The sequence below is a fragment of the Anas acuta genome, chromosome 1 (assembly GCF_963932015.1).
Source record: "Anas acuta chromosome 1, bAnaAcu1.1, whole genome shotgun sequence".
NCBI classification, from domain to species: Eukaryota; Metazoa; Chordata; class Aves; order Anseriformes; family Anatidae; genus Anas; species Anas acuta.
In genome coordinates, this window is record NC_088979.1 from 149,225,546 (window position 1) to 149,250,764 (window position 25,219).

General features: G+C 39.5%; 1 protein-coding gene across 2 annotated transcripts in view; it reads right to left on the reverse strand.

Moving 5' to 3' along the window:
- The window catches only part of LARGE1 (LARGE xylosyl- and glucuronyltransferase 1), a 282,272-nt gene that overhangs the window by 60,517 nt on the left and 196,536 nt on the right, over positions 1–25,219 (reverse strand). For both annotated transcript variants that reach the window (XM_068664913.1, XM_068664920.1), the window contains one exon: positions 5,607–5,711. In XM_068664913.1, the coding sequence (XP_068521014.1) occupies positions 5,607–5,711 (105 nt within the window). The remainder of the gene's footprint in view (positions 1–5,606; positions 5,712–25,219) is intronic.

Below are 25,219 nucleotides of genomic sequence, written 5' to 3' on the forward strand. Positions count from 1 at the left end.
ACTAATTCAGTCACAGCAATGCCATTATTACGTGGATAGGCCTCTCAAACAAGAGGCACCATTTTTCAAAATCAAATACATATTGACCCGCATTTCAGAAATGTCAAGCGTGCTGTAAACAAGTTCTCAGAACATCACATGCTTTAGAAACCGTGTTAGAAAGACTGGAAAGGAAGCTATTCTCTGAGGGTAGTCAGCTTTTAGATAGATTATTTTTAAGTGGAAGCTACAGATTATAGCCAACAATGATATAGGGATGTGGTCTTCAGAAGCAGAATTGTCATTTTAGCTTTCCACCATTGACAGAAACAGACCGAGTTTCTCGTGTTGCACCTAAAATCAACAGTGTATTGTCACCTCCTCATTTACTATCTGTATAATGTGTATGACACCTGTACCCCAAATATATTTTTGTGCATTATAAAGCACGTCTGTAAGTATGCTTTGCACTGATAACAATATTTGCTGAATGAGCTCACAGTTTCTTAAAGAAGAAATAATCTAATCCAAAAACCTGGTATAGTGTGAATCTGAGTAGGTGAAGAGTGTTACTTTTTGCCTTGACATTGCTGTTGGAAGTATCCTTCCTCATCTCTCCTTCCTTCTTTTCTTCCTTCCTTCCTCTTCCTCATTAAAATGCTTTTTGCATTTATTTTCAAAGGCTCTTGTACTTAGAACCAAACCTAAGGGTACCAAGTGTGGCAATGGTCTTTATAGAGGGCATGGCTGAACTAAGTTAGGCCCCCATAGCAGGTACTTAAAATTTCTATAATTGATGAGTTATCCAACTTATTCACTGAGACAATTCTGAAAAATCACATCTTTCACACAACCACTATATTCCTGTCTGTACCCCATGGAGAAAAGCATTAGTTTGAGTCAGAATCTATGGAAGCTAATTTGCAAATTACTGCTATATTCAGGTGGTTCTCATGGAATTCTGACTCATCCCAATAAAAAAAGGCATTTCAGTAACAGATCTATACAGAATTAGGCAACAATTACTATTTAAAACATTAACTGTGAGTGATTCTGAAAAGCAGAAGAGTTTAGTTAAATTAGAAGTACTCTGTACTATCTACCATCAGATCCATTATTATATTGTCATGAGCAGAAGGGTGCATATTTCAGATGAAAGCAGTTACCATGTTTCCAGACCAGGTTCACAGACTGTGCCATGACCACCCCCCCACTTTGCATTGCTTTGCTAGTCATTTGCTTTCTGCACTGAAGATGCACAATACCATCAAGAAGCACAAGATGAGAAACAGTGCAATCTTATATAAACAATCTGCCCTACACTTGCCTTTATTCTTCGTTCTGCAAAAATGATATAACATATGCTTCCTGCTTCTAATTCATTCTTCACAGGTCCTTTTTTCAGGCAAATAATTAAGGAAAGAGGTTGGTTCTAGCTTCCTTCCCGTCATTAGAAACATGGAAGTAATAATACACAAGGCACACGGAGGCAGGAAGTTGTTAGGTGCTAGCCATTCCCTTCTGTTCTCAATCCACAAATCTGGTAATGTGACATCTCAGCGTGGGAGCAGGAATCTTAAGCTCAAGCTGTTGAGACTCCTTACAGTACCTAACAGTTCCACCAAGGCAGTGTATTTTAGATGAGCCTCAAATCCTCAAGATGGGCTTCTGTGGTCTAGAAGTCTGAAATGCCCAGGGCCAAAGATTATACAAATGTTCCCTAGCACAGTGATTGCCCTAGCACTCTGATTTTAGAGCACAGAATTGGGTTGTCTCAGGATAAACAAGCTCATGTTTCTAGACAGGGAAGTCCCTAATCAGTCCTTGGTTCAGAGCAAGACGTGTTCTCTGACACAGAAAACATAAGAAAAAACTTTGGATCAGAAAACAGTAGCGGAAGCAGCAGAGCTACGTTTCCAGTGATAACTGAAACGTTAACACAGAAAACAGTTTGAGCCTGAGGCTCTTTAGCTTTCCTGACAACCTCACCGGCAGCACTGCCCCAGCTTTTTAGGTGCTTGTCCTTTCCTCAGTTTACCATTGATCATCTTGTTCTGTTCTGGCATTAATTTTCATATTGCCTGTTCCAGTAAGAACTTAACAGACCCCACAGATGAAAGGGTCACTCTGAGAAATGGTTCCCATGCTGCGGTACGACTGAAAATGAATTCTGAGCTATCTCAATAATAGCAGACATTATTGTCAAGAGACTAAATTCTCCCGGGTCTTGAAAACTGCCCTGAATACATTGCCTCGTACAATTTAGTCTGATCCACTCTGCAGCTCCTCTGAGAGGCTCGGGATGGGATTCTCAGCTGTTGTAATCTGGCCTCACTGCACCAAGGCAGGAAAGCTAGGGGTGATGTACACCAGCTGGGAAGTGGCCCGAAATCATGACAACGGTGTTGCCAGAAACTGCTCTTAAAAGCTATGCTCCACCATGATGGAAAGTATAATGCTTTTAGTACTTTGTCTGCATTATACTTTCCATCATGGTGGAGCAAAGTACTAAAAGCTGTTTTGTTGTTGTTGTTGAAAATTTCTTTGACAAGATATTTTTCGGAGGACTAGAATGACTGCTACTCCAGAAATGAACATCAAACCATACAGAGCAATTCTGGAGCTGTCAGTTTAACATCTGTAAAGAGGAAAAACCTCCTGCAGCTCAAGCAATACTTTTGAAAGCACAGTATAGTCAGTGAAAGACAATATAGATTTCATGGAGAAAAGCATGCTTTAACTAATGCATGAGGATTCTGTAAGAGTTAATCTCAGTGTAGACAAAGAAAATAGAGCAGATGTCATATAAAAAGTATTTCATTAAGTAGCTTACTGAGCTTTGACCAATGAAGTACAGAAAAAAACCTGTGTACCTTTGTGGTACAGAAGGTATTTAAAATGGCTCGGGGAAGTGAATGCTGTCCAAATAATGGATGGGTCTAACTAAGAACATTTTAAACAGAAATTAAATTGTCACTGAACTGACTTTAGTTTGGTCTGCTTTTCCTAAGATTGTATTATCACAGACTAAAATACGACTTGTGCAAATGAAGAAGAAGGGTTAAAACCAGCTGAAAAAAACACCACCCTTTCCTTGAAAATCTGTATGGGCTGGAGGTCTGGCCTGGGCACACTGTAACAGAAGAATGCATAAGCTTGCTGGGTTTAAGGAGCTAGTGGAGAAGGAACAAACACACCTTTAGCATTAATGCACCTGCCTTCTGGGACTCCCCAGCCTGTATGTTGTCCAGAGTGGCTTCAAGCATAGAAAAGTGGAAGTGAATGATAAATTATTTGCTTTAGAAACAGGGAGGAAGAAGTGGGAAAAAAATGACTCGGAGGGGTGCTCCTGCATCAAACGTGCCAAGATTGAGTCTGGCTAAAAAGGCTCACGTAAAAATATCTTTTCTTACAATTGTATTCTATGACTGTAATAAATATACTTACAAGAGCAAGAGCAACATCCGTCTGATCACTTCCCTCTCATCTGAATTTGTTTAGCCCATTAAAGGTTCAGGGTTTTGGGGACCCAGGTTCCCAAGTTTGACTCCAAGTGTGACTCTAAGCACCTGAATCTCTAAGTCATTCTTTTCCTGGCCCACTGTCTTGAGTGTTTTGCTTAGAGTTATTGTCTCCCCCCTTTTAGTTTTCTGAATCCTCCTTGGCCACAGTGTTGTCCCCAGTGTCAATTATTTTAATTTGCGGAACACATCAAACAAGCTACAGTTTCTTTTGGTATTTCTTCTTTCTTGAGAGATTTATACCTCCAATCTCTGCTAGATTACTGAGGCAAAAAATGAATTCAATTAAAAAAAAAAAAAAAAAGTAAATGATGCTCATTCTGTTTGTAACATCGTTTGCTGCCTCTCAGAAATTGCACTGCTTCCCTCACTGACCTCTTGTTCCATGTACTTGAAAAAATGTCATTCCACTTACCATAACCACCTGTCAATTTCCCATTCATTATCTACCTTATGTTTTTCTTTCCGGAAAGAAAGGAAGTTATTATAACTATATGTGAATTGTCTGAGGAAAGTAACTGTGGGCAGACTAAAATCATGGTCAGGATTATGCATGGCCTGGTAGCTCTGTATTTACACATGCTGAGAATGAACACATGCCATATATGTGAAAGATTACAGACATTCAATTATTTTTGCTTCTAGAAGAAGACTTTTTTGATGCAATGACAGTTGGCAACGCTATAAAGCATTTGGATCAGTAAGTTAAGATAATATAAACTGAACTTTTACAGCATTTTTACTTAAGTAGTTGCATTTTAGATACTACATGCCATACACTTTTGGGTCAGCCTAATGTTATGTGGGTGTGCCACATTTCTCTCTGCCAACATTAAAATGGCAGAAAAGAAAAACCAAAAATGAGAAAGAAAGTAACTGTAAGAGCTGGTAATCTCTCAGTAGAACAAAAGACACTGCTTTGTGGTGTAACACTGAACAGAATTGACATTGCCGAGTTTGGGTACAAAGAATATAAGCTTTCACGTTCCAGGACAAATCCTTGAAACTTAATACTGTCTCTTGTTTTCGCAGGGTGGGGGCAGACCAAGAATTTATATATGTAGTTCTGCTCTGGCGAGTAGAGAACCAGGAAACAAACCTCTTTTGCCAAAATCTTATATCCTTATCTGCCTGTGTTCTGTTAAGCTACTCTTTTGAACATTGTCATAGAACAGAGATGCCTTGCAGAAGCTGAAATAAATAAAAAAAAACAACAAAACACAAAAACTGGCATAACTCCCCCAAATATATAAATGAATACAGAAATATAAGTGACCCAACTATATGCAATCCTTTTCCTAGTAAGTCTGTTTAATTCAATCCAATATATTTCTGAAAAGCAAAACCACTATTACGGTGAATCATTTTCTGATAGTGCAGGGATATTTAAATGGACTCATCTTTTCTAAATGTAGGCTTTACCATCTGTTCTGCCCTGTTATTACAAATAGAGAGGGAACCTAACTCACTGCATCAGCATGTAAAGTCTAGCATCAAAATGATTTAGATGTATGTGTGTGTTCTTTATGCACCTGGTATGTTTTCTCACATACCAAACACAAATCAGTGGGAAGGCCTGTCTCTTGTAATCTAACACATTCTCTGATCTAGTGCCTTTATTCCTTTCTCATGGCAGCAGAAATTGATGGGCAGTAGTTTGCATTTTATTAGGACAATTATGACCCTGTTGCCATCCTGCGGGAGATATATCTTTATTGGGCTGACATTTTGTGATACCATTTACCTCTCTACAGAAAATGAGCCTTGATTCTTTCCCTCTTGCTGGGTCTATGTATGCTTCATCATGAACAGAAATGTTGTAGATGTGCTAAGGATGTGCCAGACTGCTGAAAAACTCTTTCCTCAAAGGATACCATACAATCTCCCTTTAGACCATTTAGAGAGGGAACATATTCCCATCGGAGTAGCACTGGAGCAGAAACTCCAACATTTATCATACTGCATTATTTTTACTGCTTTCAATGGCAAATTTTGCAGTAGGTTAGGAAGGGAGGTGTGCGTTACCACATCTTATTCTCTCTGTACCAGGGGATTGATTCCACGCTTGATGCAAATGTTAATTCAAAGAAAACTCTCTGGGCGTACCTGTGTTGTAGCCCCTCCCAAGTGCTGGCCAAGGCCGATGATTCTTCCAGAGGTTGCCCAAATACCAGTCACTCTGGTTCTCCACCAAGCCAAGAACCTGCTGCCCTGGAAATGAGCAAAATTGCAAGCAGATCATTAGACAAAAGACAGTCAGTCAATGGAAAACACACACAAAATCTGGAGAGGGACAGGCAGTGGAAACAGAAGACAGCAGTTCTGAAGCTGCCTTCCTTTCATGCATTAGGAAGATGCCTGCTTATGTAACAGAAAGCAATCCTGGCACAGCAAACTCAGCATGGCTCATTTCTTTCCTTTTCCCCTGGCTAGTCTGAGTAATTAAACACTGTGGGAACCTTTGTCATGCTGACAAAAATATATCACCCAGACAAATATGAATGCTGCTTGATTTTGGAATACAATGATAGAGAATCCTCCTAGTGAGAAGTAAGTGTTGGTAAAATGATCATCTAATATGAAGATCTGTTTAAACTCTGATGGAGATAATATAATAGAAGAGCAAGGCTCAGTATAACAAATTATCCTCTTCCCATGCTCTCCCCTCTCGCCCCCTGACTGGTTCCAGTTTTTTTTCTCAGTCACAAGAGATCCCTTTGGCTCAGGAAACAAATGGATTGTAAGGGTTTACCTACATAAGTTGCACTGTTTTAATTTAAGAGATTAATTTAAAAGTCATTTAGGTAAGCCTATGTGGAATGCTGCACAGGAATTATGATTTCAGTTTTAAATGGGCTTATTTTGGTTTAGCTTACATTGATTAGCAGCTGGTTTCAGCTAGAGTAAAACGTGCTTTAAATCAAATGTGTCTAGAAGGTTTGTACTGCTTAAAAATCAACTGAAAAGTGAATGTTTGTATAGATAAGGACTTAATTATCTATCCTGAAATGTGCTGTATGAAATGTAAATAAGACAAGTGATTGAAATGATGCTCTGGTGACGGAGGATGGAGGGAAAGGGAAAACTGCATTTGGATCTAGTCAAAGGAAGGAAAGGGACTAGTGTTTTGACCAAGGGACCCACTCAGTGTGGGCACTATGACTAAGACAGGAAATGTTTTTTCAACCTTTTTGGAAAGCAATTAAATATCATGCTCTGAAAATACATTTTCAAGTCCCAGCTATGCTCATAAAACTGTGTGTATGGCCACAGCAGTGCACTGAAAGCATTAAATTATCATCCCATGTTGGCTATATAGGACCACAGATGTATTACAAAAAATAAAAATAAAAATCAGTATGGCCCAAAACAAGACTGGTCTGAGAAGCAAGACACAAAGACAGAAGTTATTTATTCAAGATTAGCTAGGATGGCATAAGCGTAGACCAGGTGACTGTTAGTCTCCTGTGGTACCCAGCTCAGTGGGATGCCAGTAAGCCTCGTGTATCTTGATTCTATTTCAAAGAATGTGAGCAGCAGTGAGTGGCCAATGCATATAACAAATAAATCAGAACTGCACATTACAACAGCATTTAATGAGCGAACGGAAATCAATCTAGAAATAACCTTGAGGGATTACCAAGTCCATTCTACACCACTGTTCAGGTTCAGCCTACTCCATCCTAATCACAACATGCCAGTCCTCACCAGCCCTCATTTTCCAATGATGTCTCTCCTTTTCCATTGTATATTTTTTATTTCCTTTTCCATATTAAACTCCATGAACAGTTTTTTAAGAAGGTGGAAAATCTGGGGGAGAGGGAAAGGATCATAAAAAAGACTACCATACATTATCACCCCTCTGGTGCTACTGAAAACTGGTAATATTAACAGAGTGCAGTGCGTAAGAGAATGAGGTGAATTACAAGTTAGAAGCAGATATATCCTAAGCAGATGTTGAAAAGTGTATGTGTTCTTTCTCCATACAAATAAACCGTAGCATCTCTCAACCTGTGGGACTCATAGAACACACTGGACAGCAAATGAGGCCCCATGAGCCATATATTGCAAGGAAATAGGAAAAGAGTCTCAACTGATTGATACAAGTCTTAGCTAAAAAAGGCCGAAGGGCACAATTTAAACTAACACTTGTTGATTCTGTGCTGGAAGGCTGTGTGTTCTTTATAACCACTCCCTTACAGATAAGGTAGAATAAATCAAAATAAGGAGCTACCACGGTTAGTAAAGGATGAGAAAAACAATAAAAAATACAGGTGCGTCTGGGCTGGAATGGATTGGCACAGCTGGTAGGAATAGAGTGACCCTGCCCATACTCTAACAGCACATTTCACAACTCAGCAGTCTGCAGATCCTTATGAGGATAGTACCACTAACATCAAAAGAAACGCTAGAATTCCATTTGCAAGAAGCAGATACTAAACTTCCTTACCAGGGAACATCAATCTGCTTTCATTATTTTAGCCCCATGCATTTCCCAACAAGTCACAGAGTTCAGCCTTCAAACTGATGAATAATAAGAAATGAACAAACCTTGCTGTTTGTTAATGGTTTTGCTTTCCCACCTACCAGTCAAGAATCTCAGTTCTGACAATGTGCCCCTGACTTACTTTTCAGTTATTATTTTTCAGGCTAAGATAAACTGAAAAAGCTTAGGAAATTATGTTTGCATGCATTTATTGTAGTTTTATTGTTTCCTTACCCTTTTCCCCTTTATTTTTGAAGACACCAGAACAAATCCTGCTCTCACCAGTATTCCTGGAGGTTTGATATGGGACACGGATGAAGGCAGCAATTAACATTGTATAAGCTTCAGGGCTTAGATACATGGATCAGATAATGTAACTTACTCTGCATCAACTGAGCTGGAATAACTGTCTGTACATGCCCTTTTAGCTTGCCACAAATACAAAATTAGATGTGTTAGCTAACACTTTTTAATTTGATTTTGCAATGGCCTGGGAATCCATACATGTTCAGGTACTGTCCTAGGGCAGTGTAGTACACAGCTTGTCAGTCTTTTTTAACTCCCGCTGGTGTCTAAAAATCTACTAGGCAGATGAGATGGCTTGTCTCCCAAGCCACCTTGGAAGAAGTTATGAAGATACATTTAGTATTTTTTCTAGTTATATATATATGTGTGTGTGTGTGTGTATATATATATATATATAAATAAATAAATAAATAAATAAATAAATATTGTTCCTAGCCTGGAATAGTGTTTCTTGCTCTGCCAAAGAAGAATTTATTTTATTTTTTTTCCCTTTACATCGTCTTTACGACTTCAACGTAGGGCAGAAATGATGAGAAAAACAGAACTGCAGCTGCAATTGTGATGGTTCCGCATTTTACTATTATTATCAGTTTTTCATTCTGAGTCAGTATAAAAAAATGAAATTCAGAAAAAAATCACTGGAAAAGAGGTCCCAAAATATTTTGATTCAAAAATATCAAAATAACCATATCTAAATGTACAACCCCACTCATTTCAGTAACATCAATTTGACACATAATACAGATGTATAATATATATCATTAATCTATATATTTTAAAAAATAATAAACACATCATAAAATTTTGCCAATCCAATTTTGGACAACTAAAAATATTCCATTCAAAATTCTTATCCATTTATTAACATCATTTTTAAATCAATCTGTCTAGTGTATCGGTTAATTCATGTAGGGTATCAGTTAATTCATTAACTTTAATTTGGTTATTTTTTTCAAATGCATTGTGAAGTTCATAGAATCATATCATAGAATGGCTTGGGATGGAAGGGACTTTCATGATCATCCAGTTCCAACCTCCCTGCCACCTACTAGATCATGTTGTCCAGGGCCTGGCCCAACCTGATCTTGAACACCTCCAGGGATGGGGCAACCACAGCTTCTCTGGGCAACCTGTGCCAGTGTCTCACATGAGTGAAGAAGACATGAGGGAAGAATTTCCTCTAACATCTAACCTAAATTTTCCTTCTTTCAGTTTAAAACCATTCCCCTTGTCCTATCATTATCTGCCCAAGCAAAAAGTTGTTTTCCATCTTTTTTATAAGCCTCCTTCAAGCATTAAAAAGGTTGCAATTAGGTAACACCTCCCTTGACCTGCTGGCTACTCCTTTTCAATGCAGTTCAAGATGCAGTTGGCCTTCTGGGCTGCAAGCACACGCTGCTGGCTCATGTTCTGGTCCACCAGAACCTCCAAGGCCTTCTCTGCAGGGCTGCTCTAGATGAGTTCTTCTCCCTGTCTGTGCTCATGTCCGGGATTGCCCCAAACCAGGTACAGCACCTTCCATTTGGACTTGTTGAACCTCATAAGGTCCACGTGGGCCCACTTCTCAAGTTTGTCCAGGTCCCTTTGGATAGCATCCTTTCATTCTGTTGTATAAATTGCACCACTCAGCTTGGCGACATCTGCAAACTTGCTGAGGGTGCACTTGATCCCATTGTCTATGTTGTTGATAAAGGTATTAAACAGTACCAGCCCCAAGATGGACTCCTAAGGGACACCACTAGTTACCAGCCTCCACTCGGACTTCGAGTCATTGACCACCACCCTCTGGGTGTAGCCTTCAAGCCAATTCCTTATGCACTGAATGGCCCACCCTTCAGATCCATCTCTCTCCAATTTGGACGCCACAATATCATGCGGGACCATGTCAAAGGCTTGAAGAAGTCCAAGTAGATGACATTGGTTAGCCTTCCCTTGTCAACCGATGCAGGCACTCTGTCACAGAAGGCCACCAGTTTGTTGAGACACGATTTGCCCTGGGTGAATTCATGCTGGCTGTCACGGATAACCTACGTGTCTTGCACTTGCCTTGACACTGTATCCAGGAGGATCTGTTATTAAAATGCAGGCCAAGCCAAAGCAATGCATGGTGTTGAACAGGCATAATGAATACTCTCCTTGTCCATGGTCCTCTGACCACCCCTCAGCCCTGACCTGTCCCTCTGCCACTCTTCATGCCTCCGTGAAGAGGCACATACAGCTCTGCAGAAACTTTCATTGGTCTCATCTCCCCTCTAATCATATCAGATCCTGAATTCAGATTTTCTGGGGAGAAGGAGTAGAGTTCCTTGCCAACTTGGCCTTTTGTAAAAGGCAAGCATAACAGAGTTATTTGAGTTATTCTTTCAGCAAATGAGAACATGGTGGCTACTGTAACAAATATGAATTGTTCAGCAGTCTGAGCTGCCTGTTTCTTTTTTCTAAGAGTTATTATAATAAAATACCATGACTAACAGCAAAAGCTCTGTCATTATTTTTTGCTCTGGCCCTGCAGTTATGATTAAGTGCACTCCTCTCCCTCTCTGTTACTCAAGGCACAAGTTAGCTTATGAAAATGAAGCTGTCTTTCTTACTTATTCATACATCACCACTAACAGCCAGACAACAGAAAACAAGGCTATGATTCTGGCATGACCACGGTGAAAAATTATGGAGCTGGAAGAATTACATCCGGACTGTCCTGTACTAGGCTGTTCTGCCCGGCTGTGGGACCAGTCTTCTCCAGAAGGCAGCTGCTCAGCTATGGTGTTTTGCACAGTACAGCTCCCTGACAGCTCAGATGATGGGGAGTGCAAAAGCTTTGCTGTTGCTGAAAAGAGGTTTCCATGGAAAAACAGATACTTCTAAGCCTGACAACTCAATGCCTTTGATTCTGTTTATACATCATGGATTTTTGGTGGCTAACGGAGGGGAAGGCATGTTCCTGTAATTCAGGCATTCAAGGGGACTCAAGATCTCATTTCAGTCCCCAGTTCTGATGCTGATTTCTTGGATGACACGGGACGAGTCACGTAACAGCCTCTTGCTTGATTCTCCACAAATAATAATGGCGATAGCCAATCCCTCTCCCATTTTGCCTGTCTCACGTATTGCAGCTGTAAGTGCTCTGAGGTAATAACTGTGTGTTATTTTATACTGAAAGCATAACAACAGCTGCATGTAGCAGGCTGAAGCCCCACATAGCACAGTACTGTGTCTCCAGTCACAGGGCACAGAAGTTGTGTGGTACGAAGAGCAACAGCAGGGCAGCTACATGGTGGTACTGCTTAACAGTGCTCTTTTGGCCTTCAGGTATTTTCCTATTACAAACAATAATAATAACACTAAAAAATATAACAGCAATTACAACTACTTTCCACAACTTCTTTAGAGGAAAACTTCTTTTTTTTTCTTGTCTTAGGAAACTGCATGGCTTTCATGTGGCTCCACTGCAATCACAGTAAGAGGAACGGGTCCACCTTTTAATCATCTATGGCCATTATGGTGAGCTGATGCCACAGGAGAAGTCTGTTTCAGTCCAGCTAGTTGCTGTATTATCAAGGGTTAGTTGCATTTGGTAGAGGCCTCCAAAGTGAAAAAGAAGCACAAAGTATTTTCAGCCATTAAAAACATAGACTAATCAAATTCTATACTGTGGAGGTTTTTAAAGAAGAACAGAACAGAACTCTGTCTTGCCACTTCTAACTGTTTCAACAGTTGTGGTTTAAGTTGTTAGAAATTTAATACAGACATGAATGCTGGAGCCACAGCCAAGTACTGCTGGAGCAATGCATGCCTTCAGTGTAAGCTGACAAAAACAGGAGAAGGATTCAGCAAGACGTTAAGATTCAGACCTGGCAGGAACCAGGAGAACTGCAGAGTTAGTGCTCCCAAAACGGGACGCAGACACAAGGAATAAAAAGGTAAAAGGAGAGAAGAGGGGAAAAGATATATATATTCCGAATGCTGGAACATTTCTAAATTGCCCAGTAACAATACTGATGATCACTGTCTGTGACCAGCAGAATCTATAACAGTACAATGAAGCTGGGTTATTTTCTGAACAAAACAGAGTTAAAATATGTTGTTAAATGTCCCTTCCCTCTTCTCTCCTTCTTCATCCTCCTCCCGTTTTGCTTTATCCTTTAAATGCCTGTATAAGACACCTTTCCTTTTGGAAACGAGCATTAAATCTGTAAGCACACATCCTTAGCTGGTGTAAATCAGCATGACTTCAATGAAATCAGTGTACTTAGGCTGATTTATACCAGCTGAATGAGTTGCACTTCATGTTAGTCTTGCCTGAGTGACTGACCCTTTCTCTATGGCCTTCTAGTCTCTGAGCTTGCACCAGTTCATACAAAGCATGTGGCTTCTAAAATCTTTCACTTCTCCTGACACATATCTCATCTACCTCTTCAGATCACTGTCAAGTTCAAGCTTTTCATCCTCACTATTGATGCCCTGTGCAATTCTTGCTCTGTCAATATCAATTCATGCTTCTCCCTGCTCCCACACTCACTCCTCTCTTCTACTTGCATGCCCTCTTTCATCCCTAAAAAAGACTCTCTCTTTTACAACAAACTCCCTGAGTTACCTCTGGAAACGTATTTCTAGCATGATAACTCTCAGCACCTCTTAGCACCTCTAGACAGTTTTTAGAAATTTTATCACAGAGTAAAATATGTACATGATCTCTTGTGTGTGCACTGTACCCAAGCCTGTCTGCCCCCAGAAACAGAGGCAGACATTTCCTCATATGACTGTACAGTGTTCGCTGTTTCACAGAACTGAATACTATTACCTCTACTGTGAGTTTATTTCACATGCATGCAACACGTGCAACATATAAATGTATTGTATGTGCATTCACACATAGATATGTGCTTATCTATACATACTCAGGGAAGTAGACTTCCCACACAAGTCTACCTATTTGATATCTCAATATAAGTATGTTGCTGTCTGTCAATGGCCATTAACCCTTCTTACTGGACTGATTTCTCATAGAGAGAATCTGCATGGGCAGTTATTAAGGAACAATCTAGATGGGAAGAAGACCAACGAGTAGCTCATGGAAGGTACTGCAGGACTGGATTGGGAGAGCAGAACATGGGTTCATGGCAGCTTCATGTTGGATAGCATGTTGGTGCCAGTAGAGGGAGAGAGGAGACAGGCATTGACTACATGTAAGAAAACGAAGTAGGTAGGTGAGGCGCAAGTAGATAGAGCACATGGATGGCTGGGAAATACAGGATGGGCAAGGCTGAGTCAGTGAAGGAGAAAGGAATTAGTGAAAGGAATAATGATGCTACCAGTGCTGGAACAAGGATCTAAAGCAATATATCAGCTGACTTCTGCATGTACTCAGAGGTGGTGATGTGGACAGGGCTAAAGAAGTTACAGCAACTTGAGCCAGAGAAGAATAATAACTCAGCAAGAGTCTGTTCAGATAGAAACATAGCAAGTGTTTTGTAGGTGGTAGAGGGGAAGATTCAGAAGGCGAAATCATACACAAATGGTGATCAAGAGGATGAAGTGAATTGGATTGAGAAAGTTTGGGGTAAAGAGCTAAATCTGTGATTCTTCTTCATAAGGAAAGATGAAAGACTGAAATCAATCAAAAGATGAAAATAAATTAGGTTTCTGCTTATCATCTCCTCTACTCCAAGGAGCTTATTAGAAAACGAAGAGTCCAGTGAAAAGTCCAGCAAACTACAGCAAAGCCAGAAAATCTATCATTAATATTTGCAACGCTTTCATCTGCAGAATTTCAGAGAAACAGATTCTCAGCAGCTGTGTACAAGATACCAAGTGCAGAAAAAAGACTTTCACTGTGGAACAAAACTTTTTGAGGTTTTCTGTGACAATTGCAAGGCGTTGTACACACGTGACAAATGGGCTCCTACACCAGGAACTTAAAACTAGTTCAAAGATGTTATGATTTGGACACACACAGAAGTTTTTGTTTGTTTTCTACCGGGCAGGAAAGGATATATCCCAAAACACTGCCAGGGAAAGAGCACTAGCATGGTGTTTGGGGAAGAATGCACCTGAATGCAGAAGCTGTAGTGAAATGGTATGCCAGAGTATAAGGGATGCCCATACCAGCTTCAAGTACTGCTGAGCTTATCCTTCCTCACCTCAGCTTTTATGCCACTGTTTATGGCACAAAATGTCCCAGCAGCAGCAATGCCATCTAATTAACAGCAATAGAAGACTTGGCATGAACCCTTTCTCAGATGATGATTCTCTCCTAACCAGGTTGCAGGTGCTCAGTAAGATGGACTCACTGCTTTGACTACACACCTCACTTTTTATTCAAACAATGGTAGCTTGAAGATTGCGTGCCCCTGTACTGCTTTCCCCCTGTCATTGTCTCCCTTTTAATTTTTAATTCATTCAATATAAAACCCTACATTTTTTTAAAATTGAAAACTTCTTCCTCTGAAAGCAGCAAAATGTCCTTATGAACAAAGTCAATTCCAATCCACTAGCTCTAATATTCAGGCAGGGGGCTGAGAGAAAAGACATTTTTAAATTACTGTGCCCAGTGTTTCAGGAGCATACAAGCTATTAAAACCATGGCATGAATTTGTGCTATGCAGGAATACGTGATCACTGAATAAAAGATGCTTTTTTTTTTTTTCCCCTCTTTTCCCTGCCAATGATAATGCAATAAAACTGCCTTGGACGGGAGTGTGAAGAACATGAAAGTAACTGTCCATACACCATGACTCTGTCTGTCATAACTGTTATCAAATTTATAAAGGGGTAAGGTCCTGAGATGCTCATATTGGTTGGCACAAACCCTGTCTTTGAAATGCATCTCAGTAATGGGGAGCTGAGCAGCAGGCTGCAACATGTAATCAATAATATAATTCTTGTGCAGTGCCTTTCATTAGTAACCCTTTATAAAGGAAAGAAGAAAAGTCCCTACAGTGGGAGAAATTGAGGTACCTGGTGATAGAGTGATATATCTAAGATGACCGAGGAGATGAACAGTGATCTATGAACAGGCACCAAGACTTCTGAGATCCTGAGCACTGCTTGTTGATACTGAGGCACCATCCTTTTTAGTAGCCTAGTGCCTAAACTGCCATTGCCACTTAGTAATAATTCAGAAGTTTCCATTTCCCTAGCCTTCTGAGCAGCTGTTGGCTTACTGTGTTCACTAGTGGCTGAGGTTTTTCTTGCCAAATCCTGAACAGATTCTGTTCTGCCACAAGTTTACTTTGGGTACATCCCTTGGGATTCTGTGCATGTCTCTTCACATTCCTTGTGATGTTCGGGCAGTTGTTGATTTCAGCTGTACCAATGTAAATCTTAAATTGCTTCTGTTAACTGAACAAACTTAACTCAGATCCACATGAGAGTAACAGAGGTTAGCCACTGCCTGGTCATTCCTCTCTTTCTTTCTGTAAAATGGGAATGACATCACTGCTTCACTACACTTATTGGGTTTCAGTAATCAGTGCTTGAGGTTGCTGTTGGAATACTAAACTGTTGTTTATTAGCAATGAATTAGAGACAGAGGGTAAGAGCTTTCTTATATTCCAGAGACTGTTATTCCAACTTCATATTCTCTTTGGCAGTTTTTGTATATAAATAGCAAGATATGAACCCCACCCCTCTTGTTTTTATTTAAAGAAACAAATCTTCTAAATCAATGGGCACACCAGGAATGTTTGCAAGCAAGAAACATCTAAGTATATATCATAAGGACTTTCTCTGAGCACCAGAGAAGTCCCTGAATTTAGAAGCAGAGGCAGAAAAAAAATCCAAGATGAGCAGAATGAAAAGGATTGTTTTTCTGGTGACAAGTTGAAAAAGAAAACAACACACACAGAAAATAGGGACATGCTTCATAGAAAAGGGCTGTAGTCACACATGATGTAAAAAAGGTTGCCAAGTTAGTGTAAGTGGTGTTGAAATCCAACTATGTTGACATTATTTTTCCCCTTTGTTGGATTCAGTTCTGTCAAAAAATAAACAAGCTCTGCATTTTCCCTTTGGCTATGTGGCTTTACTAGCCTATGCAAATTTTTCAAGATCAAGATTCAAGTCTTCTCTTCCATAGACACAGCCTGCAGTAAGGTGCTGCTACCTGCCTAGCACTTCTTGCCACTGCTATTAATGGCACTCACTACACTGACAATTGTTTTTATCTTTTTTTTTTTTTTTTTTAATGTAAAGAGCTCACCTTATACTGTTAATGACACACTTCGAGACAGGTGAGAGCTCACAATCACTACAGCTAAAAATGATTTATGCATCAGGATATCAGACGGTAAGATGACACGTTTGTTCATATCTAATGACTGTGCACAATTAGTCCTGTATCACGGAAATGCTGATGGAGAGCTCTGACATCAAACAGCCTCCTGTTCTGCATCCTGAGCCCACAGAACACGAGCTGCTTCTGCCTGATACAACAAAAACCAGTGGCTGTACAAGAAGCCTCATGGTTTAGTGATGACCTTGAGAGACTTGGGATTTCTTCCTATTCTAACATGGACCGGCTGTGCAATCACTGCTGGGTCACCAGCTGTTTGCCCAGCTTCAGCCTCTCTAGGTAGGCATGATTCTGCAGTCAGGCTAAGCAGCAGATGTGTGTGCAAGAAAAGAACAGCTCAGAGAACAGAATGGAAAGCTTTATCCTACCAGTGTTGCAAGTTATTTTTGCAGCAAGAGATGGAGCACTACAAATATCTAATAAATGTGCAGAGAATTGCACTTAAATTTGAACACAGCCATTCCTTCTCTATGTCCTTCTCTGTCTTTTAACCTGTACCCTGGAGACAGAGGGATTTACAGGGCAAAGTGGTTGAGATTTTCTCTTGCTGAAATTGTGTCCACTTGTAAACTGAACTTGAAATCATATATAGCATTGGCTTGGTTTTGCTGGTATGTAACCCTGTCCAATACTACAGAGTCAAGACTGACACAAAAATAAAATTACAAAACTGCCACTTACACAGTACCTTGAGCTTCAAGGGCTCAACTACCATGTGTCTGCTAGTAACAATTACTTACTCTCAGCTTTCAGCTGTTTACTTACATCTATGACACATTGTGCTAGAGTGACAATGAAGTGGTTAATATTCCTGATCTGATGGAAAATCCAGTAAGGCCTGGAAAAAAAACAGTAAGAAAAATACGACATTCTTCAGTGTTTTGCAAATCAATCGTTGTGGACAGTTCCAGTTTTTAGGGTGTTTTACTAAAGTCAACCTTGGCGCTGACATTTCCCTTTTTGTCCTATTTATTGGTGTAGCACTGATTCCTGTTATTCTGAAGAACCTCACAGCAAAGAGGAAGAAAGCTGTGTCAACTGAATAAAGGGATAAAAGTAAGTGTTATGAAAATCAGCTTAAGCTCTTTTCTCTCAGTTGTTCAATTATTTAGTAAGCGCAGGTCTGTTTTTAATTGAGACAGATAAAAAATGTGAGCTCAATAGTTCACATAAAGTGCGGAATTTTATTCCACAGCTCTGAGCCAGAGAGACTTGAAAGTGGTACAAAAGAGTTAAAGCCTAAAAGCAAAGAGGTGAGAGATTAGCACAAGGTGCCAGTATCATTAAGTAGATATGTTGATGATAACGGGAAGAAAGGGCAAGACTCGCTGTCCACTGAAACACAACAACTCCCATAATGTATTCTGCACATCATATCGTTCAAGCCTCTAATATTTCATTCATTGATTTTATTGTCAAATGAAAAGGCGCTTGTTCCAAGTGGCATTTAGTGAGACAGATGGGGAGAGACCCAGACTTCATTACTGGGAGTTTGCTTTCTGGATAATGCTGACATTATATGGGTAAAAAGCAACAGGAGTGCAAAAGTCTGCCGTTTTCGAATGGTTAGAAAAGTCTCCTTGGTTCTCTTCCTGGAAGCTGAAGGGCTTTTTACTTGGTCAGACTGCAGTCTGCCTCATGTGTCATCTGCAGAGATCTGTGAAAAAGTGCCGCTCAGACTTCTCACATACATGTAGGCTCTTTGAAATAAGCTCTGTTAGCATAGGATTCAACTTTTGTGTTGACTGCTGTTCTCAGCTACAGGAGGAGAGAAGAAGATCAGGAGAGAAGGCTATGAACTCTTGAACTTTCTAGCAACTAGTTTTAAGGAAATATTCTACATTGTGCTTACAAAACAGGGGACATACACGTATGTACTCCACTGAAAACTTTTTCTTTAGCTCCAGAAGCAAATATCCCCAGAGAAACCTTAGAAGCGTGTTCACTGACACTCCACAGTTACAAATGGTTGTATTGACAGGCAAAAAAGATCTCAGAGCTCCTTGTAGCCACAGAAATAAACGTACAGAAAACCAAACACCAGAAAGAAGTAAGCTTACATATGTACAGGAGTTCAGAAAACACCCTGAAATAACCTGCTTGTCCCTACATCAACCTAGCAGAGGCTAAGGGAATATTGAAACGGTGATGGTTAGACAAAGCACTCCAAACCTTTCTCTCCTTGGAAATAACTAGAGGAAAATACAAAAAGTGAAAGCAATTTCTGGAAGAAAATCCAGAACTTTCCATCTTAGAGAAGTATCTCATCAGTGGATTGACAGGGTTATGATCCCTCCTGCTTATTCTCCCTCTCTGGCCTCATTAATTTTGCATTCCTGGTGCAGAGCAGCAAGGCCTCACCAAGAAGCTGCCTGCAGCCAGATGCCTCACATACTTCTTTAAGGAATGGAAGAACCTTCACCTTCCATGCTAAAGAAGAGCCTTCCTTTTCCTGGCTATGTGCTCCTTCCCCCTACACGTAGCACGAAATATGTAGCACTAGCACCCCACAACCTCTTCTTTATACTCTTCTCCCTGTAATGAGGTCAAATTGCTTGGCCCTTCTGAAAGGTTAGGTGCAGAAGAGTCAAGATGCAAAATGGATTTAGGCTGAAAATAGCTGGCAGCTGTCTGGCTTAACCAAAATTACAGCATCTGTAGGCATGCACAGTGACAGAATTTAAAGTGCCTGTGCGTTGGGGTTGAAAGCAACGTGCCTACAGCAGGCAGGAAAGACTTTGTGAACTGTTTTGTAAGTTACTTGTATAAACTACACTTAGAACTAAATTTTAAGAAGTATCCATTTGTGAACCTAAGCCTAATGCTACTTTATGCCTTTTTTTTTTTCCTGTGATTTTTACAGCAGGATTTAAAGTACAAGCTTTCCTTTAAAAATACTAAAGAATCAAAGTGACCAGCTGAACTACTGAAAATATCTAGATAAGGTAAAGTATACTTTCACAATAATAATAACAAAAAAAAAAAAGAGAGGGGACAAAAGCATCAAGAATTCCTCGGACATCAAAATGCTGTAACCAGCTGTGCCCAACCACTGCAGGAAAGTATGCAGGAAGTCAGGGAACCAGTTAATCCTCTTAATCTCTACTAATGCACGAAGTGTAAGTAACATTTCTTTTATGAAGCTGTAAAACGCTGTTATGAGTTTTGAATCTGTCTTGAGTCTCAATGAATTCTGTCATCAAAAGAATAAGAACAGCAAGTCAAATAAGAGTAAATTTCCCTTTACTTCTTCTCCTCTTCACCTATTTAGGGAGAAGATGGAAAACAATATAAAAATTGAAAGCTGTAAAATGGACTTGGCTAACTCTCTCATAACCACAGACATTAGATGACACACTGTACTTGCCCTTAAAGAGGGAAAAAAATGTATGAGATACATTTGATAAGGTAAAAGAAAGACAAAAAATATATCTGCAACCTCTCTGTTTGATAAGCCTTTTTTGTAAAAAAAAAAAAAAAAAAAAAAAAAAAAAAAAAAAAAAAAAAAAAAAAAAAGGTATAACACAAAAGACTTCATTCTCTGTCTTCCTTGGAGAGAAGAGAAATCCCTGAGCCACTAAATGTCCATAAGACACACCCGTTATTAACACGCAGTGCCATGTAGTGGAAGGCTGATGCCACCTTTTTGTCAGTCATGCTGCAGATCTATTAAGCACCATAATAAATACAAATTACAATAGAAACACATTTAATACTTTGGCAAATTAAAAATGGATTGCCTTTCAAGTTCTGAAAAATAGCAACAAATTAATATGCATCTGCAGATCAGAAAAGCAATAAGTCAAAGAAGGACGATGTAGACGAGTTTTGGCTGTGTATTGGGAAGATCAGAAAGACACAGTTAAATCTAGAAATGAAATCTTGGCTTCCATTGTATTTAACACTCTGAGAATTCATTCAGAGCACAGTCACATAAATGATGTGGGAGCAAGCACATTAGCTTGAGAAATTATCACCCCATGGCAGGAGTTATTGCCTACCTAGCTCATCTCAGTGTATAGCCATCTGGATTAGCTGCAGCCCTCTTCATCGGCCCTTGATAAAGGCGGTACGCAGAGTGAGAGGGGCTATGAGTCCCCATAAAGTCTGTTAATGCAGCTTATGGAGAAGTAATGAAGAGATGATGGCAATAATTTCTTAAATCACTCTGAGCAAAATTGTCAGGACATCAGTTTATGCCTCCAAAAGCATCCAATAAATGGAACGTTTGCAGTTAATCTGTTCTAAACTCTTGAAAAGGTAAATCCGTTGTTAGCACTGAGGAAAGATTGTATAACCTGGTAGATTTGTTAAAGTATCCCTACACTGTTCCACCTTTTGCTTGCACCTCTGCCCTTTCTCTCCTGGAAGTCCACAAACATTGTACCCACTCCTAAAATCCAGCTGTGTAGTCCCAAATAGACAGACATCTCTAAGACTTACTCTTCACAATGAACCAATGATGGGGATGACTCCAAGTAATTCTTGTGAAATCATCTGTGCACATTTTTTTTTTGTTTTTATACGCACCATAATTAACTCTTATTTTAATCCATCCAGTTCCATCTTCCTTCTTAAGCCTCCCCCTGGAGCATTTCTTAACTCCCCACTTCATTACTGCTACTTTTAGCTTGGACCTACACTTGTTTCCTACCATGCCCTCAGGGTTTTCAGAAATGAACTTCTTTTTCCACAAGATTGTTTCATTTCTGATTTGTACGATTTTCTCTCTGTGCTAAATGCTGTAAAAATGAACTGTCAACAGTACTTTGTAACTTGGCATAAGAAACGTGAGGATCACTCTCAATGGTACATACTCAAAACAAACAAAAAAAGAGCAAATAAATGTAACCCCCTCCCCCTCCTTCAACATGTGAAATGCTGGTTTCTTTCCTTTGAGAGTAAGATGTGACCTTGTGACTGAATTTAAAGCTCTTACTCTGTCACTTAGGCTCGGACCAGTAATTGCATGAGGAAACAAACTCCAAGGCATAGATCAAATTCTGGGGCAATCTTCCATTTTTTATCACCATGTGAACTCAGTTCCTGCCTTCCGATGAAAGGAAAATAAACCATTTCCCATTTAAGCTTATAAGATCAATGCTGCAAGAAGAGAAATGTGTGAGTAGGCATGCACTGAAGGAAAGGAAGATTTATATAAGATGTAATATAAGACACCAAGGCATTAAAAAGAGATCATTATCTGTTTTGGAGGTAGAGAAAATATATTCTATATATCATTATGAGATTCTGATCAGTTCTAGAAACTGAAAAGTACTGATGTTATTTTGTTTCACAACAGATGGGAAGGTTCACCCCTCAGAAAGACTGAATGAGGGCTGACTCAACATCATAAAATACTAGCTAATTTGAAGGATTTCCCCCCTCCCCTTTTTCTCCAAGTCCTCTAAGCTAATTTTGTAGCTAATGCAAGGACAGATCTGAGGGAGTAATTATCAAGCAGGTATGACAGGATTAAGTAAATGCTCTATGACAAGGCAATGCTGGGCTTCTCTCACTGAACCACTACATAAATTATTTGTGGTCAGGATTAAAGTATTTAATTAAATCATCTTTGTATGGATGACACAGGAAAATTATTTTTAAAGTTGTGCAAGAGAGAAAAAAAAGCTTCCCTTCCATTTACTTCTTACAATCTATTATTGAGACCATAGTTCAAAAAACAGAATGATCAAAACAGCAGTGACTCACTGGCAAGAGCATTAGGATAAATCAACGTACCTTGAAAGTTATCTCCTGGCATACATACTCTTCTCCCCTACCCAAGATGATTACAATGTTATGCAAATATGTTTCTGGAACAAGGACAGCTTCCTGACCAGAAAGGTAGTGTCTCTCAGTGGTCCGAGCAGCTTACCCATGGGAAGTCTCCTTAATGTAAAGTTGTCACTCAACTCACTAAACATTAGCAGGCTGCTAGCAGACGGAGAGCGAAAAAGGATTTGTCAATTTTGTGTTTCACACAAATGATAGTGGGAAGCAAGGAAAGGCTTGCTATTGAAGAAAAGAAGATGTGTGTAGAACAAATTCTAGAATTTTTGACCCCTGAAAATGACAAAGGGAAAAAAAATAATGGAAGACAGAGCTTTTCCTCCAAAGAGTTATATTCTGCAGTGCAAGGAGGGAGAATCAACATTACAGAGAGAATTGCTCGTTAAGGTCACTAGGTCCTAAATGATCTCTTGCCTCTAATACTGCTCATATCAGCAACTGTAAGACAACTAGTCTAGGCCAGAAAAAACAAGAGAAAGGTACCTGGAGATTGATGGACTGTATGAAAGCAGATCTGAGGTCATGGCTGAGCTGGGGCAGGGAGACATTTCTTTGCTTCCACCAAAACATCTTTTGAAGTCACATTTAGCTAACTATTCTGAGAAATGAACATATGAGCTTGGTTTGCCTCTGTTTGGCTGCAGAACTGAATGAAATAATCTAGCTGGTGGATAAAATGCAAGGATTTGGACTTAATACTCAAGCCACTGTCAACTAGAATGGAAGGACTTCAAGCTATTCCTTGTTATTTGGACTAGTATCCTGGCTGGAAGAAAACCCAGTGGGGAGGAATTGAGTTGGTTATTAATGCAAATCCTTAGTATCTCCCTTCAGAAGATAAGGGTGTTACCATTTTTCATACTAGATGTCTACTTCTTATTGCAGAAAGCAAATAAAACCTTTTGGATTTTTCTTTTAATTTCAAGCCATAATAAAAAGTAGAAAAATATTTTGAACAAAAATCCATTTCCCCCTCTCTGAAGGGGAAAATAAAGAAAGCCAAATACAACAAACATCATACATTTCTATAATTATTTCTTCCCAACTCTACAGTTTAGGAAACAGCATTTTTATTATTTGACCTCAGGAACAGCAAAAACAGGAAAGAAATTGTCTATGAATAGTCATTAAAGAGAAAGTCTATGTGAATATATAAACTATGACCTAATATTCAGCAATTTCCATGATCTTTGCGTCATACAGCTATACCCATGCACATATTGTAGCAGAAGCTGGATGAACACTGCTGAAGAACGTAACAAAGAAAGCAGCTTCTTTTCATAATTCTAATAGTTCCTGTATATAATCTGTCAGTAACTTGCTGTGAATGAGAGGGAAGCTTAGAGAATAAATATGCCTGCAACTGTATCATGTACCAATAGGGGGGAAAAAGAAAAGGACAAGCATATGGAGCTACTAATGGAACAGAATACAATTCTATATAAGGATGGATAAGTGGAGGTCTGAAGTAAGGTAGAAGGTATATGACATTGCACATATTAACACATTTCCACAGTATAATCCAAAAGTGATTTAAACACCTACAGCAGCCTTCATAAGAAGTTTGATGTATTTCTTCTGGACCACTTAACAATCATGAACTGCTGCTTAATTTCCTTTCCTATCATTACTTACTGCCAATACACGTGTGTGTTAAATTTAATTTCTCTCCATTGTAATTAGTCTGGGTCTACCTGCCTGACATATTAACTGATCCTAGTCCCACATCTGTGACATCAAATGATTTCCATGGTGACAGATTGAGATATATTCCTGAATGAGACTGGTAAATGGGTCATATTTGATTGGAAAAGGGAAAAAAGTAACAGCCCACTTATATATATATACTTGCTTTGGCTAAGCTAATCAGAAATTAAGGGAACACAGATTCTAAGAAGAAAAAAAAAAAACACAAAACAAGACAAAACAAAATGGTACTATTAAATTTGGTTGGGAATTGATAACCACGGAAGTTCATGAAAAAAAAATTAAGGTTATTGTGGGTAGTTGAGGTTTCCAGAATATGTCAATCACTTCTTTAAAGACTAAAACTTACTTCAACGATTTTTTGTTTCATATAGTACTGTTCTGTAGAATATGCCGTTTCATAGTCATGTCACAGCAGCATTGATCATGAAGTTAAGTCTAGATTTTACCCTACAAAATCTCTGGTCCTTGTCCATTTGCGCAAGTGATTCTCCCTTCTCTGGTTTATTTCCATTTATCAACTTCAGTTTGCACTGTAGACCATACCTGAGCAATGAAACTGTACTGCAGGTAGATAGGTCTGGATTAAAATTGAGTGTGTTCTGCTACATGGATACTTGGGTCCTCACGTTATCTGTCAAGGGTGCACCAGCACTGTCAAGCCCCTGAAATAAACTACCTCTGGCTTTGAAGGATGCCTGAATAAAATATCCTCAACATGGTGCTTTTGGATGGCAGCAATGGGGGCTGCTGTGGCTCCTGATAAAATGGATTCAGTGGCATGAGAAGGTGTAACATGGAATCAAGATCCTCCTTTCACACGGACTTGAAGCAGTCAAAATAGAGATAAAGTTAAGCAGGTATAGCTCCTTTTATATCAAATGGAGCCATTGCGACCTGTAGCAGGTCAGAATTTGGCTCGTTACATTTATATTACAGAAGAATTAAGTCTTACAACTGTTTTCTCACAAAAGCACTGGCTGTTGGCTTTGCTGGTGATTAGCAGTCTCCCACTTACCCATTCCGGGCAAGTTGGTGAGTAAAGCTGTCAGACCAAGAACTGTGCTGCTGGCAGGCAATCGTTAGGCCAGGGCATGCTCCTAAAAGCATATGGTTGTGTAGGGGGGCCTTTGC